General features: G+C 43.5%; 1 protein-coding gene across 1 annotated transcript in view; it reads left to right on the forward strand.

Annotated features, from left to right (window-relative positions):
* Positions 1-16,319, forward strand: part of LOC147890189 (callose synthase 9-like) — a 243,601-nt gene that overhangs the window by 66,077 nt on the left and 161,205 nt on the right. Inside the window, exons 8-9 of the mRNA XM_087390160.1 lie at positions 11,372-11,469; positions 11,564-11,675. Of these exons, the coding sequence (XP_087246286.1) occupies positions 11,372-11,469; positions 11,564-11,675 (210 nt within the window). The remainder of the gene's footprint in view (positions 1-11,371; positions 11,470-11,563; positions 11,676-16,319) is intronic.

The raw sequence follows: 16,319 nt of genomic DNA on the forward strand, positions 1-16,319 counted from the left end.
TGTGGGTGTAAATGATATCTTTCAGAGAGAGGTGTGATGGAGATCTCCGCTTCTGAGCAGCCAGCCCCGTCTTCATCCCTGCCTCTGTCCGTACAGTTCCCGTCCGTACACTCCCCCGCCGTGCCCCTCTTGTCCGCCTAGTCTTCCGTACAGCTGCCGTCAGCTGTACGGATTTTCGTACCACCTTCCTTCACTCAGCCTTCCATTTCGTCGCCTGTACAGCCTCCTTTGCCGCTTCCGTCCCTTCCAGACCCTTCTGTACAGGCCTTCGTCATTGTTGTACGGCCTTCCGTACAGGCTGTACTGAAGACTGTACAGTCCGTACAGTTCCCTGCGCAGCCTCCTCCCTCTTTCGTATTCTCCGCTTTGGCACCTCCTTCTGCCCCTGCTCCTACTCGCGTGTTTGTTTGCTGAAAGCATGGTGGTCTGCCTACCTCTCCTCTCATCAAATCGGCAAAGCTGGATGGTTCTGATGGCCCTTCCTCTTCACTCCAGCTGGATCTTCTTCGCCAATTGTGCTTTGCCTCTGTCACAGAAGTTCCTTCATCGAGTTTCCCGTTTGTTTGCTCTTTGGATTCTGCCCTTTTGGTCTTTGGTCTTCGAAAGGCTCAACAATTTGGAGTCTGCCTCTACTTCATGGGCAGGGTTTTATCTTCAGTTCAGCTCCGTCTTTGGGCTGATGTTGCAGTGGGTCCGGATTATATTTCTTCCTTTGTCTTTTTAGGCAAAGGATTTTACTATGCTCAGTGCTCTTCAACTGAGGTGGTAGAGCGCCTTGTCAATGATGCTGGTGTTCCTGGAGCGGGTTTCTTTGATTATGTTATGCCCTGGGATCCACTTTTTGATCCTTCTGCCACACTCCTGACTCACTGTCCGGTTTGGATTACTCTCAAAGCATTGCCTGTGCCTCTTCTTCAACATCTTCCAACTCTTGCAGCTTTTTTGGAAAGGCCTCTCCATATTCCGAGATAGGAGTTCTTGCAAGCCTCTCGTGATGTTCGTCTTTGCATTCTGTGGGACATGACGCAGCCCGTGCTATCTACTTTGGATCTTGATTTGGGATTTGCTCATCCGATGCGCATCAGGATCCATTTTGCATCTTTCCCCACTGCATGTTATCGGTGCCGACAGGTTGGTCACTTTGCACGTGCTTGCCCTTCTATATCCAGGCCCATACCACCTGCTCCTTCTTCAGCTGTCAAGGATACTCTCCCTTCTCCTCCAGTTTCTGCCATGGCTTCTTTGGTGAAGTCCTCTACTGCTCCGAAGCACTACTGGAGGAAGGTTGATAAATCACAGGCCAATCTTCCTCTTGTTGAAAAAGCTCAGGATTGCACTCTTTTTGAGCACCATCAGTTTCCTTCTCCTCAGGATATGGATGTAACCCTTGCAGAGGGCAAATTACAGGATGCTATGCATGCTATCTCTCAGGATACTACCCCTGCTCCTATTCAGATTGATCCTCCGAATGAAGTTCAAATGCAGAACCCTATTTCATTGGATGTAGCTTCTTCATCGGAAGATACGGATGTTGAGTTAGCTCCTATGCTTTTGATGCGTGTGTCAGAGTCTTCTTCTGTCAGGGATACAGAAGTACCTTTTTTACTGGAATCTTTCCATCCCATGTTACAACAGATTTTTGACCCTTTGATTCAAAAATTCCGGGTACCAGCCTATATCAAGAAGAATCATAAGGGCAAAAAACAGCTTGTTTTTATTGATGGTGTAGTTTCATCACTGCATCAGTTTTTACAGAGCAACAATTTGAAGCTGGAAGATGTTGTGTTTGATTCTCCTCCAGCTTGGTATGTAACTTTTTTACTTGGCTACCTCATGACTTTTGCTCTAAGGTTTTACTTGTAAAACTTTTTCCTTGTACTTATTGGTGGGTTTTTACCTCTTTTGAGGTTTCCCACAAAGAAATATAAAGATTTCACTAAAAAGTAAATGATATCTTTCCAGATGGCTACCAAGTCAATACTGAGGGAATTAGATGGCCTCCCATCACAAGATTGCAGCACACAATCCAGGTGTACCGAGCAGTGATGTTTGAGATTGTCTCTGATGTTGGAGATTGTCTCCTCTAGCAAGGAAAAGGGCATGCACGGGAAGAAGGTATTGTATCCCATGCTTCTATGTTGAATACCCGTTGGCCTTGGATCTTGTAGACTGGATCAATGGAGAAGGCATGGCCTCCCTCCGTCAGCTATGCAACCATCCCCCAAGCGAGTCTTGGTGCATCCTCTGCGTGCTAGGATCATCTAGATGGTTCCTTGCAATGTGCCACAAAGACCTTCATTCACCATCTCGCTCTTTCTAGCCAATCAAATGCAAGCTTTGCACCTTGTGCGTGTGTTTGACACATTCTAACTCGGGACACTGTGTCAGTCTGCCACATAAGATGGGGCTGCCCTGGCTTCTCACAAAGTCACTAGGAAGATTCTTCTCCACACCTCCTTAGTATAGGTTTGCTATATTTAGGGTTCATTATGTGTGTGCAGTTCAGTTGCTACGTTGTGAGTTGTATTCGTTCATCCTAATGAGGGTTGGTATTTCATTTTGCAGCAATTTCATTATGTGTATTTATTCCTACCTGTGCAACTGTGGAGGGCACTACAGTGCAACAAGCCTTCTTGTTCTTGTTTTCTATCATGGTATTAGAGCAAGCTAGAGGGCTAGACCTCTGAAGACCCTAGTGTGTAGTCCTCTAGCCGTACACGCAAACAAATCTGAACATATGTATTAGAACCCCTTTGCTAAAAAAGATCCTACAATTGAAGACCTGCACGAGAGGAAGAATCGTTGCGATTTGCATGAAGACCCTGTAAAGAAGGTAACTTGCAACAAAGAATGCAAAGAGGATGCAGGGGATGTTTGACCCACACGGAATCAACAAAGGCAAAGCACAAAATCAAAGTGGCTCTCTGATGCTGTGTGCTTGCGAGTAGAGCAAGGCCTAGAGCAAACGGCATATTGGCCGCGACAATGGTAATGCTAGTGTGACAAAGCGGTGGTGATTAACGTAGTGGCAGATTAGCAGCGCGAAAGCTTGGAATAGAAGTAAGCATCTGCAAAGTGTCAATAGCAAATTGAGATTGTCATGTGCACACACATAGAAGCAGAAGGAGAACCTTAGCCAAACATCAGAGTGGCAACGATGTGACCAATCAACATAAACAATAGTGTGAGAGCAAAACATAAGAACAAAAGAAGCAGGAGAGCACACCTAAAACAAAAGGAAACGACATAATACAGAAAGTAAAAAAGAAAGAAGTTTTAAAAGTATTTGAAGGACCGAAGGGTCTATAGGCTTCATGATATCCACAAATACCTCACGTTGAGGATTTGTGAAGACACGAATTTGTATACATTTGCATATCCTGATTCATTAATTGGTTGATTCTTTGTCCTTGCAAATAAGAGCCATGTGGACTGGCAATTGTATTAGATGGCCCTGTTTTACCTATTCAATCCTCGTCATCACCTACCCTTGTGTAACCATGTCATACCTTGATATCCTGAGAGAAAGGATTATGATAACCAAGAGATACTCTACATGCAGTGGTTCAGATGGGAGAGGGGACCTGCCTCATCTCTGGGGTCATGGAAAGCTTTCCGGAGGCTTCCAGAGGAGACTAAATCTTTATTAACATGACATCTCAGAGGGAGTGCAGGGAGGATCTTGCAGATTGAGGCAACCCTTCCAGCGGATTGGGTAGACACAGATGATATGCCTCTCAATTGCTCCACTTGGGCAGGTGCTTTTACGAGAGGGGGTGTTCCTCTTCAGGTTTTGGCCTTTCGAGATGCACTTGGGGATGCCTTGGTTTTTGATGTGCATGATGGTGGCAGATTGTTCATGTCCACAGAGGACATCTTGCTTGAGTCTGCCTTTCAACCTATCAGGGTTGTAGGTCTTTTGGTGCAGGGATGAGATTTAGAGTGGTTCCTTGACCCAGAATCCCGGCTTCTCTCCATTGGATCTTGGAGACTTTGGCTCTACGGGGGAGTTCCCATTAGGTATTTGCAGTGGGACCCTGGAGAGTGGGAGTGGATTGACGCAGGGCATCGAGAGAAGAGCATCCCCTTCTTTCACTACACAGTTAGTAATGCCAAGAGATTCCAACTCAGTTGTAGAGGTTGGAGACCTTTTAGAGTTCCTCATTGGGAGGCATTTGATATCATTGCGGATTGGCAGAGATGCTTCTGGAGGAGACTCTGGAAATCCCACAGGAATAGAAAGATCATTCTTTTCTTTTGGCTTTCTATCCATGGTGGGATTGCAGTGAACATTTGGAGATCTAGATTCGGAGCTGATCCTACTTGTCCTCGTTGTCTCTCTACTTTAGAGACGATTCAGCATTGCTTATGGGATTGCAGACAGGCCAGGATGATTTGGATGGGGGTAGCTAGGATTTTCGGTCACTTTGTGCACTCCCCATTCTTTATGACATGGGGCACAGTGGCTTGGCTTTCTCTTATTGGGCCTCAGGTCTTTTATGAGAGACATGACTCTTCTTGGGCCATTTCGATTCGACGTCATCAAGTTGAGTCGTGTTCTTTGGATGTGGTACCACACCTTCCTTTTGCAGCTGTACATGCCTCTGTGGATATCTCTTGGGAGATACAGCATAGCAGCTTGGCATATCTGGAGAGCTAGAGGCATTGGAGGGAACATCCCTCGCACACATTGGCTAGTATTTGGCAAATTGTACCCAAAGCATCCTCAAGGCTATCGCATGTATCCACACTGTCCTTAAGCCTTTTCCCAGGAACATCCTTGCCTCTGGGGGCTTGCTAGAATCTGAGAGAACCTAGAAAAAACTGCAAAACACCACACATGCACTGCAAAATGGTTCAAAGCAAGAATTGCGAACAAATGGAAGTCCAAATCCAAATACCCGCTATTCGTGGCAGAGGGGCGAGCTCTTATCTCCCAACAGGGTGCAGGAGACTTCCAGCTTATGGGAGATGAGAGTAAATGCAGATAGAAGGGAAGAAGGGCAGAAAAAGAGATGTAGAGGACAAAAAGCTGCTAGATCTGTCCCGAAGTCTCTGCTCCAGATATGTGCCAAGAAATCCGCGTTAGACAAGCGTCCTTTTGGGATTCCACGCCTTGAAATGCTCATACATCTGCTTGGAAGAGTACGCCAGCAGTTCGTATAACCTATACGGCAGTTGTACAGCGGCCTTGGGACTCGAGCTTGCAGCCTTGGGTGTGTGCAGCAGCGGAAATGGGGGGAGCCAGCCAAAACGTGAGGAGTGTAGCCAACAGCAAAAAGTGTAGGAGAAAAGCTGAGTGTGACGTTGAAATCTATGAAGGGAGCTTCTGCTAGGCTTGGAATGCTCCAGGAGGGTGAGGGGAGAAAGATGGTAGGTGGAGAAGGGCTGCACCTATGCACCTACATGCATGACACTTGGTCCTTCATTAATGCTCTAACCCACCTGACTAAGGACACGTTGGTTGTCCTTGGGCCCAACTTTTGGACCCCTCTCTAGTGCCTATGCCTTGCCCCTAGGACCTAGTGGTGCACTTAGAGAGTTGCCCCTAGGAACTTCTAGGAAGTGTGCACTTCCTCTAGCCAGTCCCTCACCGCCAAACCATTACTCCACTTAACCATGGTTAACCTCATGTTAAGCGTGGGTTGACTTACAAAGATACTTTACATCACTTTTTACCGCCGCGTGACATTAAAGGCAAGGAGGAAAAGGTCTACAAACTACAAAAAGCTTTGTATGGTTCAAAACATGCACCTTGTGATTGCTATTCAAAAATTGATGAACATTTTCATAAAAAGGGCTTCAATAAGAGTTCATGAGATTATACTCTTTTTGACTCTTTGTCTTATATGTTGATGACATTGTCATTGTTGACAATAATGGGAAAGTTATAAAAAGACAATATAGCTCCCATTGGCTTATAATATATGACATTGTCATCAGAGGTAGTAATGAGAAACTAATGAAGTAGGACAAACAAAATCTAATCAAAGCATTGATATGAAAGACCTTGTCCATATGCATTATTGTTTGGAGAGACCAAGATAAAACACTCATATCTCAAACCAAGTATGTGAACGAAATGCTCCAATGGACGATTGTATTTCTGATCAATGTACCAATGAATCTAGATGAGAAATTGTCAAAAGATCAACATAGTTTTGGAGTAGGTGGGACCTTATATAGGCAACTTGTAGGTAGCCAAATATATTTGATCACCATCAGACTAGACATATCCTATCCAGTCATTGCAGTATCCCAATATATGGCTGATATGAAAGAAAGCCATTGGAAGGCTTCCGAGAGAAAACTGAGAAAACTGAGGTATGTCAAGGGAACTTTGATTGATGGGGTGATCACAAAAGAAGGAATGATCTAGAAATGTTGGCATTTATTGATAGTGATTGGGAAGGATGCTCAGATGAGAGGAGGTCTACTTCTAGATATTTCTTTAATATTGGATCTAGCTTGATATGTGGAGCAATAAGAAACAAAGTACTATTGCTTTATCCTCCATAGTTGCTGAAAATAGAGCATCACTGATGTAGTTTGTGAGGTTGAGAAGGATCTTAAATGATATTGGAATTAACTAAAAAAGATCCAACTCCATGATTGGCCAATAATCAAAGCTCTATTTGATTGGCCAAAGGTTTTGTAATTTATACTCAGACAAAGCACATTGATGTGCAACATCACTTTTAATGTCGAAAGGTACTGAACAATGATATCGAGCTTATCTACTGTCCAATAGAAGATGAGGTGGCTGATATCATAACCAAGCACTTGCTAGAATCCAACAAGAGGAGTTTTCCAACATGACGGGCATGCAGCCTAACCGATTATTCATCAAGGGGGAGTGTTGGAAAAAGTGTGATATATTGAATTTAATTCACTAAATAACCCTTGGGATAATTTTGGGTTTGGATTATATATACGTACAAAAGAGTTGGTAGGTATACCTTAGGTCCTAGATTAGGACATACATGATGTGTTAGAAATGTCACTGCCCCACCTGTGAGCCCTCAAATCGGGGACAAGGGGGCAAGAGACTATATGGGGATAAGGGCTGAGAGAACCTGGCTGTTTGGAGGCAGATCTCTTCCAGATCTGTGACAGCACCCTGCGTGGAGGATTGCGCCAGCACCATGGGCCCATGCGGGCGCATTTGCAGCAGTACCAGGACCAGCCAGCAGCAGCCCAAAGGCCCAGCATATGGGGCCATATATAGGCCAGCAGGCTGGCCTAGAACCGACCTAGGGGCGGCCATTTTGACTCCTTCAGGGGTCGGTGCAGTAGGCTGCAGCCGACTGGCCTAGTCGGCTAGAGTGAGGGCACCAGGCCCTCCTATAAAAGGGCCTTCACTCCTCCCTCATTTCTCATCACCTGCACAGAACAGCCTTGCATAGGCAAGTGCGCAGGGAGAGGAGTAGACTCAAGATCTGGCCTAGCATCTCTTGGCTGGCTGTATGCTCACCATTGAGCTTTTGTCTGCCCACATCTGTGGATGAATAAATATCTGAGTTTTGCTATCTTTCTCTCCCCTTCTCTTTGAGTGTTGTTTGAGCTGCGATCGGGAGTGTGAGGAGTGAGTGATTCTATCCTCTACTTTCCAACATGGTATCAGAGCAGTGTTTCCAGCTCTAGAACGGAGTTCCTCAGCAAGAAGGCGACTCCAATCAACACTCAGTTTTGCTGCGTGGTCAAGTTCTCTACTGCAAATTCATTATTCAGTTTGCTGTTCGCTATTACAGCAAGGATGGAGAACAAGGATTCAACTGTTGCCTCTTCAGCCCCTTCTTTTCCTTCCTCCTCCAGATTTCTCTCATTCACCATCCGAACTTTGGAGAGTTAGGGAAACTAGATGGGTCGAACTACCCAATGTAGAAGGTGAAAATCCAGAGTCATTTAGTGGCTCAGAAGTTGTGGAAACTGACAACAGGGGTGGAGGCAAAGCCAGAAGATATGCTGGAAAGCAAGGGGAAGATTCTCATTCTAGTAGATGGAGAAGAGCTTGAAAATTGGGAAGACATAGATGCCCACTCCCTAGCATTAATCATAGGGACCACGGCAGGCTCTGTTCCTCCGCACATTTAGATGGCCGAGACATGTGTAGAGGTGGTCCACATTTGTCATTGAGAGGGGGTGTTAGAAATGTCACTGTCCCACATGTGAGGTTCTGATTCGAGGGGACAAGGGGGCAGGAGACTATAGAGGGACAAGGGCTGAGAGAACCTGGCTGTTTGGAGGCAGATCTCTTCCAGATCTGTGACAGCACCCTGCATGGAGGATTGCACCAGCACCATGGGCCCATGCGGGGGCAATTGCAGCAGTACCAGGACCAGCCAGCAGCAGCCCAAAGGCCCAGCATATGGGGCCTTATATAAGTCCGGAGGATGGCCCAGAAATCGACGTAGGGGCGGCCATTTTGGCCTCTTCAGGGGTCGGTGCAGTAGGCTGCAGCTGACTGGCCTAGTCGGCCAGTTTAGGGCACCAGGGCCTCCTATAAAAGGGCCTTTTCTCCTTTCTCATTTCTCATCACCTGCACAGAATAGCCTTGCATAGGCAAGCGCACAGGGAGAGGAGTAGACTTAGGATCTGGCCTAGCATCTCTTGGCTGGTTGTATGCTCACCTTTGAGCTTTTGTCTGCCCACATGTGTGGATGAATATATATATGAGTTTTGCTATCTCTCTCTCCCCTTCTTTTTGAGTGTGAGGAGTGAGTGATTATATCCTCTACTTTTGAACATGATGTTATGTCACAGACTAGGGTTAGAGATTTTTTAGGGGTCCCACAATGTGGAAAGCCCCTACATAGATCCATGATGGACCAAGCGGATGGTTGCCACATGGCAGCAATCTTGTGGTCCATCTCTTGTGGCCTTGCCACCACCACACAAACATTCACTCACCATCTCTCACTCACTCTTGGGCAGCCAATTAGATGCAAGTATTGCATCTAGTGCATAAATTTGATGCATTCTAATTGAGCACACTATGTCAGTGTGCCACATAGGATTGTCTAAGCTTTTTTTTTTTTGGCTTAGATGCTTGTTTGGGAGAGCCTAAAATGAGATCGTATGGTGTGCACAAGCATTTGTAGCTTGAATGAAGAGAATGTGGACGACTACTTGATTCACCTTCTCCTTTAGTGCTAGCCTTTGTTATGGCTGAGTGTGCCCTTCAGCTCTGGAGTGCCGACAGAAACTCAGTATGAAGACCTTTGTATAAATGGATGCTTAAGTATGTGTGGGTGTGTGGAGTTGTATGTGTGCGAGCAGATGCTTATACTATGGTCTACGCCCACAGTTGGGGCACTATGGTCTACACCCGTTGTTGGCCGTTGAAGACATTAGTGGGGATGTCGTAGTAGCTAGTCTTGCTATGTGTGATGGAGTTTATTGTTTTCAACCTTATGAATATCATGAGATTGAAATTGCACACTGTGTTGTGTTTTTAGAGGATGAGTTTGGGCATGTTATTGGATTCATCTAAAAATACATTTGTCATTGTGCCACATAGGATGGGGTTAAGCCTTGGTTCGTGTGAGAAGTCACGGGGAAGCTTCTCCTTGCTCACCTCCACACCTCCTTAGGTAGGATTTTCTATATTTGAGGTTCATTGTGTGTTTGCAGTTCAATTGGTGCATTTCCAGTGGTATGCTATCATTCTTGAAAGGAATGACCTTTCAGTTTGTAGCAATTCTATTGTGTCTTCATCTATTTCTACTCTTGCAATTGTGTAGGGCACCGTAGTCTAGCGGGCCTTCGTGCTGCTGTTTTCTATCAAGATGTAAAGGATATCTTGTGAGTGTGAGTGGAGAGAGAGCAAGAGAGTGAGCTGAGAGCTTGAAAGCTTGAGAGCTTAGTTGCAATAGGAGAGTGTGAGAGTTACAACTGAAGGAGTGAGATAAGGTTTTGTCCTAGTGACAAAACCTTAGTAGTCACTAACCATAGTTAGTGGACTAACTGCGGTTAGGGGGAAAAACCTCTTAAAGAGGGAAAAGTGCCCCTAACTAGCTTATTAAATTACATTGGTCACTGCTGAATTATATCTATAATTCTAACATATCTAGCTAAATGTTGACCTACTATCTTCCAAAACGAACTCGGGATGATGTCGGGAGGGAGGCATCAAATCATTGGTCTCTAGACTAATGTACATCTTCCAATTTGCTAGGTATGCAGGGGAGATCATCTCGATAGAAAAGTGTGTGAACACTAGTCAATATCACTGTGCTCTTACAACAATCACAAGCAAGCACTACCAAATTCTTTGTGATAAGCAATGGACAATTGTCTCATGGTACCATGTGGTATAGCGATGGCATGTGCCGTCTTGTCTCATTTTCTCTATCTATGGAAATATGGAGAGGCCTCCATGAGCCATGAGCCAAAAGAAATAGGAATTCTTCCTTGGGCAAACATTGGTCCATAGTCGAGAACCATGGTAAGTACCTCACGTAGTACTTGGTGCTTCTTCAAGGCATCCTTCGTAAGCTCATGCATAGTTTTAGGCTGTATTTGTATCACATAGAAGGGAGGGTGCATGGGAGGTGACATGCAAAGACTTAAGGGCAAGGAATGTTAGCCATGCGTTCACTGCCAAGGATGAGCGGAGGTGAAAAAAGGATGCAATGCATTGCATAAGTGGCAGGAGTAGAGAGATAAATGTGATCCTTGTTAAAGAGTCAACCTGTCCACCATGGATAGGTGTTTGGAAGATTCTAGGAATTAAATATGATGGTATCAATGTTCTTGTGTGATCCCAACTTAGACTACATTACAATTTGGATGGACACCAATGACAATGTATGACACATCCATAGTATGGCATGCATATGTGGTTGGGAAAGGTAGCTGTTGTTTAGTGTTATCATATCTTAGGCAACTATGGTTGATAAACAAATAAATGGAATGTAAATTAATAATGGAACTGTGATGCTATTTTGAACAAATACAAGGGGCATTCAGTGAGTTGTCTAACATGTGTGAGCTTTCATCTTTCTTTTATTGATACTCTCAATTCATGCTATTTTATTGATTTTTTTTTTTTTTTTGGGGAGGGGGGGTTTGAGAGCATTTTTGAGCCACTTGGAGAAGTGACTGGACAGGTAAAACTGAGTGAAGCATTTGTTAACAGAATTAGTGAAGTAAATTGAGCAGTTTTTCCCATATCTTGAAGTGTCTCATAGGGTTTAGTGCAATGCTGAATTTGCTTGTGCTAATTCCGCGTGGCTCTTTGCTGCAAGTAGTCTTGAATGCTTTCTTCTTGTTCGTGCTTTTTAGGTTTGAAAATTATAGCAGTTATGGCTTGTACGTTTCTTTGGGAAATCGTATGTACCTAGCCACTAAGCAGTTACAGATGATGCAGCAACTAGATGAAAGTGCAATAAATGAGCTATGTGATAAAATTCTGGACAATTACAACCAGTGGTGCAAATACATCAGGAAACCATCTGCGTATTTGAGGTGAGTAATGTTTGATAACAAGTAGTGGTCAAGGATTGGAAATAATTTGTTTCTCTTGCAACAGACTTTTGTACCTCGTCTGTAAATTTTGCAGGGCTGATAACAAAAAGGTGAAGCTCCTTCTAGTATCCCTATACTTGCTGATATGGGGTGAAGCAGCGAATGTTCGATTTCTACCAGAATGTATTTGCTACATATTTCATAATGTAAGAGCCCCATGGAAACTTTTGACTGTCCATGTTTCATGACCTCAAAACCAATTCATAAGAAGGATAAAAAAGGAAAAATACCCAAGGTGTTAGACAAAGTTAACAATATGGGCTAATGACATAGTCAACCATGGGAGGCAGTACAGATTCTCAGGAACTTGAATTTCCAGTTTACTGACTTCGATACTAGCACGTGACAACTCCATGTAAGAATTCACCTGCTAATATTCCTCATTCGAGAAAAAGATGAAAGATTGATATAACTGAAAGCTGCTGTCTTGATCTCTTCTCTTTTCCCCGAGCTCCAATGTCAACAAAAGAGATTTTGTTTTGGTGGCATTTTGATGTTTGGCTTTGACTTTTATATACAACAGTGTCCCTGGGGAGGGATCTTTTTCCCAAGAATTTGAGAAAATGTTGTCCCAGTTATTCAAAGTAACCACAAATCCATATGTGTTTCTCCTTGATTTTGAAGAGCTACTAAATCACTTTCACTTGCTAAGGAGGATTCATTCCTCTTTAGAACTGTCGCAATTTCTCTGCATTAATTTGAAAATAGATGTCCACCTTTTTATTTTTCCTAGGGGCCTCCATGGTTTTATACACTTTACACCTAACATAATATAATATTGACATTAGCACAACAACGTAACAAAAATAGAATCCCTACTACATCAACATCAATTAATAAATGATGGTTACCCAAAACAAAACTAATATCATATACACAAATTGCATAAATAACAAATAAAATAACCTTAATTAGAAAAATATAGTTACACACTTAACTTAGTAGATTACACAGAAAGAAAAGATAATGCATTTAAATATCACAAACACTCTTAAACTATTGCATGTAAAAAAAATCAAATTTTATAATGAGCTATATCAAACATGCTATAAAAAATTATGAATATCAACAAAATCAACACATATACATGGTAAAATGATAGAAAAAAATTAATATACAAAGATATCACACAAACAAAAAATAAATTGACCTTCATTGCATTGGCGAGTGAGTATGTAATTTTTTGGAATACCATTCACAGCACGTTAGCTTATGCATACATCTGAGATGGTTCAGGTTCAGAATCAGAATGTGTTTGTGGTTTTGGTCCAGGAGGATAAATTGGATGGCACCAGTTATTACCCTGTGGAGTCTTATGGTGAAGAACCTAATAGTTGCCAAGGGTCTATGGGGTTATGTCACAGGTGATGAGGCCTGTCTAGTATATTCCAATTTCCCTGTTGCTTCTACTTAGGTTCAGAGGAGATGGGATGTGTGGGATGCCCATGTTTTGTCACTTATTGCCTTGTCTGTTAAGAGGTCATTATACCTTATATCCGTTCCTCCAAGACCTCTAGGAAAGCTTGGGATACTTTGTAGAATATGTATTAGGCAAGGAATCAGGCCAGGGTTCCTTATTTGGACAGATAGCTTGATGTTGTCAGGATGTAGAAAAGTGATTCAATGTGTTATCACTTGACTAAGATCCAAGGTCAATTGCTGAATATTGATGAGGTGATACGTGACAGGCAGCTTGTGTCTACTCTCTAAACTCTTTGCTAGAGTATTTTGTCCTTTCATACTGCTACATTCTCCAGCAGTAGTAGTGCAATGCCCCACACTTTTCAGGAACTAGCGGGACTGTTTTTGCAAGGAGGACAGACAAGAAAGAACATGTCTATTAATGTGCATGATGGGGACTAAGCCTCGTTGGCAAAAGGCAAGAACAAGCCTCATTTTGGTGGCAATCAGTCGACGCAATCACAGATAATGTAGGTTATTTAAAAAAGAAGGGTAAGTGACGTTACTATGAGAAACCATACTATATCAATGAGTGCAAGAAGAGATTGGAGAAAGAAAAGAGAAAGAATGAAGCTGGTGTGTTCCAATGCATCAAATGCAAAGAAGGGAAGTGCTTCAGCAAACTATGTGGCTGAGGATTGGTCCTTCTTGGTTAGCAGTTATGATGTGAAGTATGATGCCAATCAAGAGATTACTTCACTTAGTGTGAGTTATGCTTCAAGTGCAGTGTGGTATTTTGACATTGTGGCTTCTAGGCACTTCACTTCCGGAAAAAAATGCTTTGCTGATTTACAACCTGCTTTTGTTGGCAAGCGAGTGTCTTGTGCCAACATTTCTTCATACCTTTCGTATTCTCCACCAAAGTGGAGGAGCTGAGATTGGTCTTAAAATCGAGCTTGGTGGAGGATGTGAGCCAAGCGAAATGGACATAACGTGATGAAAGACTTTGAAAGACATGTATTATGATGTTATGTTTGGACATATTGTGAAATGGAGAGAACACGAGAGAACGGAGCTGAAGCAAGCTGGAATGAAATTGAAGCAACACAAATGAACTACAAGCTAGGGTAGTCATAGACACAAAACTCTAGAATGGACCCTCACTGGGGTCAAAAGATGTGGTGTTACTAACTCATGTACAAAGTCAACCTGTAACTGAGGCTAGGGGTAAGAAACCTTAATAAAGGGAAAAGTGCCTTTAGCCATTTATTACATAACATTGGCCACTGCCTTAGGAGATGTAAATATTTCTAACATCCCCCTAAAGTGAGAATGTCACAATGTATAAGGTAAACATCAATCAAATGGATATAAGTTTAAAGATTTGCGAAAAGCTTCAAACTTTGGATGAGGTAATGCTTTGGTGAAGACATCGTTCACATCCTGCCGTGCATGTAGCAGCTCCCTGACGCAATGATAATGAATTTCAATGTGTTTCATGGAGCATGAAACACAGGCCTCCGTGCCATCGCAATGGCACTCTCATGGTCAGTGAGAATTGGAGTAGGTCCTCCAATGATGCGTGAAGATCACTCAGCAAACGCCCCAGCCAAATGCACTGGACTGTGGTCATGAAGGCTGCCCTATCTCAGCCTCACGTGATGAGGTAGACTGTTTCTTGCGTACTTAAGAAATGCAGGAGTGTCCAAGAAAGAAACAGTTACCACTAGTGGACTGTCGAGTATCAAAATCACTAGTCCAATTTGGATCGCTGTAAGCATGTAAGTGAAAGTCACCGCTCTTCGGAAAGAGAAAACCAAGAGATCGGGTGCCCTGCAAATAATGGAACACACGCTTCATAGCTTGCCAATGTGAAGTTTTGGGCTGTGCATAAACCTGTTCAGCTGGGTCACTGAATGCCAGGATGTTTGTTGCATAAATAAATAAGGCATCCCACAGCTTTGCTATAAACAGAGGCATCAAAAGGTTCATTGGCATCATGAATGGACAGCTCAAACGCCAGCTCTATAGGGGTAGAGATGGGCTTGCAGCTCTGAAATCTAGGTGCTTACCAAATATACGTGGACTCCAGCAGCCTTATACCTCTATCATTGTGTATAAGTTGGATGCCCAAATACTACCCCAAATTTGACATCTCAAATGTTTGCTGTAATTCAGCCTTAAAAATCTACAAGTTTTGCAGCATTACTACCAATGAGCAGCATGTGATCGACATAAAGAACAATGATGAGAAAATCCCCCCCTTCCTTCCTGACATACAGGGTGCTCTATGTGGACTATTCTGCAAACCCTGGCTGGTCAAAATGGCATCAATCTTTGCCTACCATGCTCGAGGAGCTTGCGTCAGGCAATACAAGGCCTTTCTCAGCATGCCAGGTTCCACAAATCCACTAGTCTGAGAAACATAGAACTCCTCTTGAAGGTTCCCATTTAAGAATGTAGTTTTGATGTCCAGCTGATGGATCTTCCATCACTGAAAATCAGCCAATGCAACCACACAGCGAACGATGGTCATACAAGAAGTGGGGCAAAGGTTTCATCATAATCTATGCCTTTCTGTTGTGCATAGCCCTTTGCCATGAGTCAAGATTTGTACCTGTGTATGGAACCATTTGATTTCCTTTTGAGCTTGTACACCAAGCTCGTGCCAATTGCCTTCTTGCTGGTAGTCTAGTCCACTAATTCCCAAGTATGGTTTTCCTTAATGGAGTCAATCTCCGCTTGCATTGCCTACATCCAATGGACATTGTCTCGTGCATCATCAAAACTTTCAAGCTCATCTTGCTCAAGTATGTTACTGAACCTCGAAGACTCAGAGTAATGAACATTCTCAATGTCTCTAGTGTCACTCTGTGTTGTACGGCAAGGAAGTGGTGCTGAAAGCTTCTTGTCCTCAAGAGTGTGGAGCAGCCAATGAGGTACTGACCTTGCTTTCTACACTATTGTGCTTTCACATGCAATGGCATCATCAATTTCTTCCTGAGAAACAGGTTCAGCCATCGGCTGAATGAAGGCATCACCCTTGGGAGTGTCTTGTTGCAAATTCTGATTTTCCACTGGCGTATTAGGTGCAGCATCAAAGGAAATGGGCAGCAGCCCATCAGAGGGTTCATGAGGACCCTCATTTCTATCAAAACCAGCAGAGGGCAGATCTGCATTATCAGCAAATATAACGTCTTGACTAGTGATAACCTTCTTGGTCATGGGATTATAAAGTCTATGCCCCTTGCTTTTCACTGCTGTAGCCAATAAAGATGCACTTTTCGGCCTTGCCATCAAGTTTGCCATGCAATTCTTGAGGCATGTGTGCATATGCTACAGAACCAAATGTATGGAAATAGCCCACATCTGGGTTACGATCAAACCTT

Source organism: Dipteris shenzhenensis, chromosome 19 (genome assembly GCF_047967505.1).
Source record: "Dipteris shenzhenensis isolate YYH24624 ecotype China chromosome 19, Dip_SZ_1.0, whole genome shotgun sequence".
NCBI lineage: Eukaryota > Viridiplantae > Streptophyta > Polypodiopsida > Gleicheniales > Dipteridaceae > Dipteris > Dipteris shenzhenensis.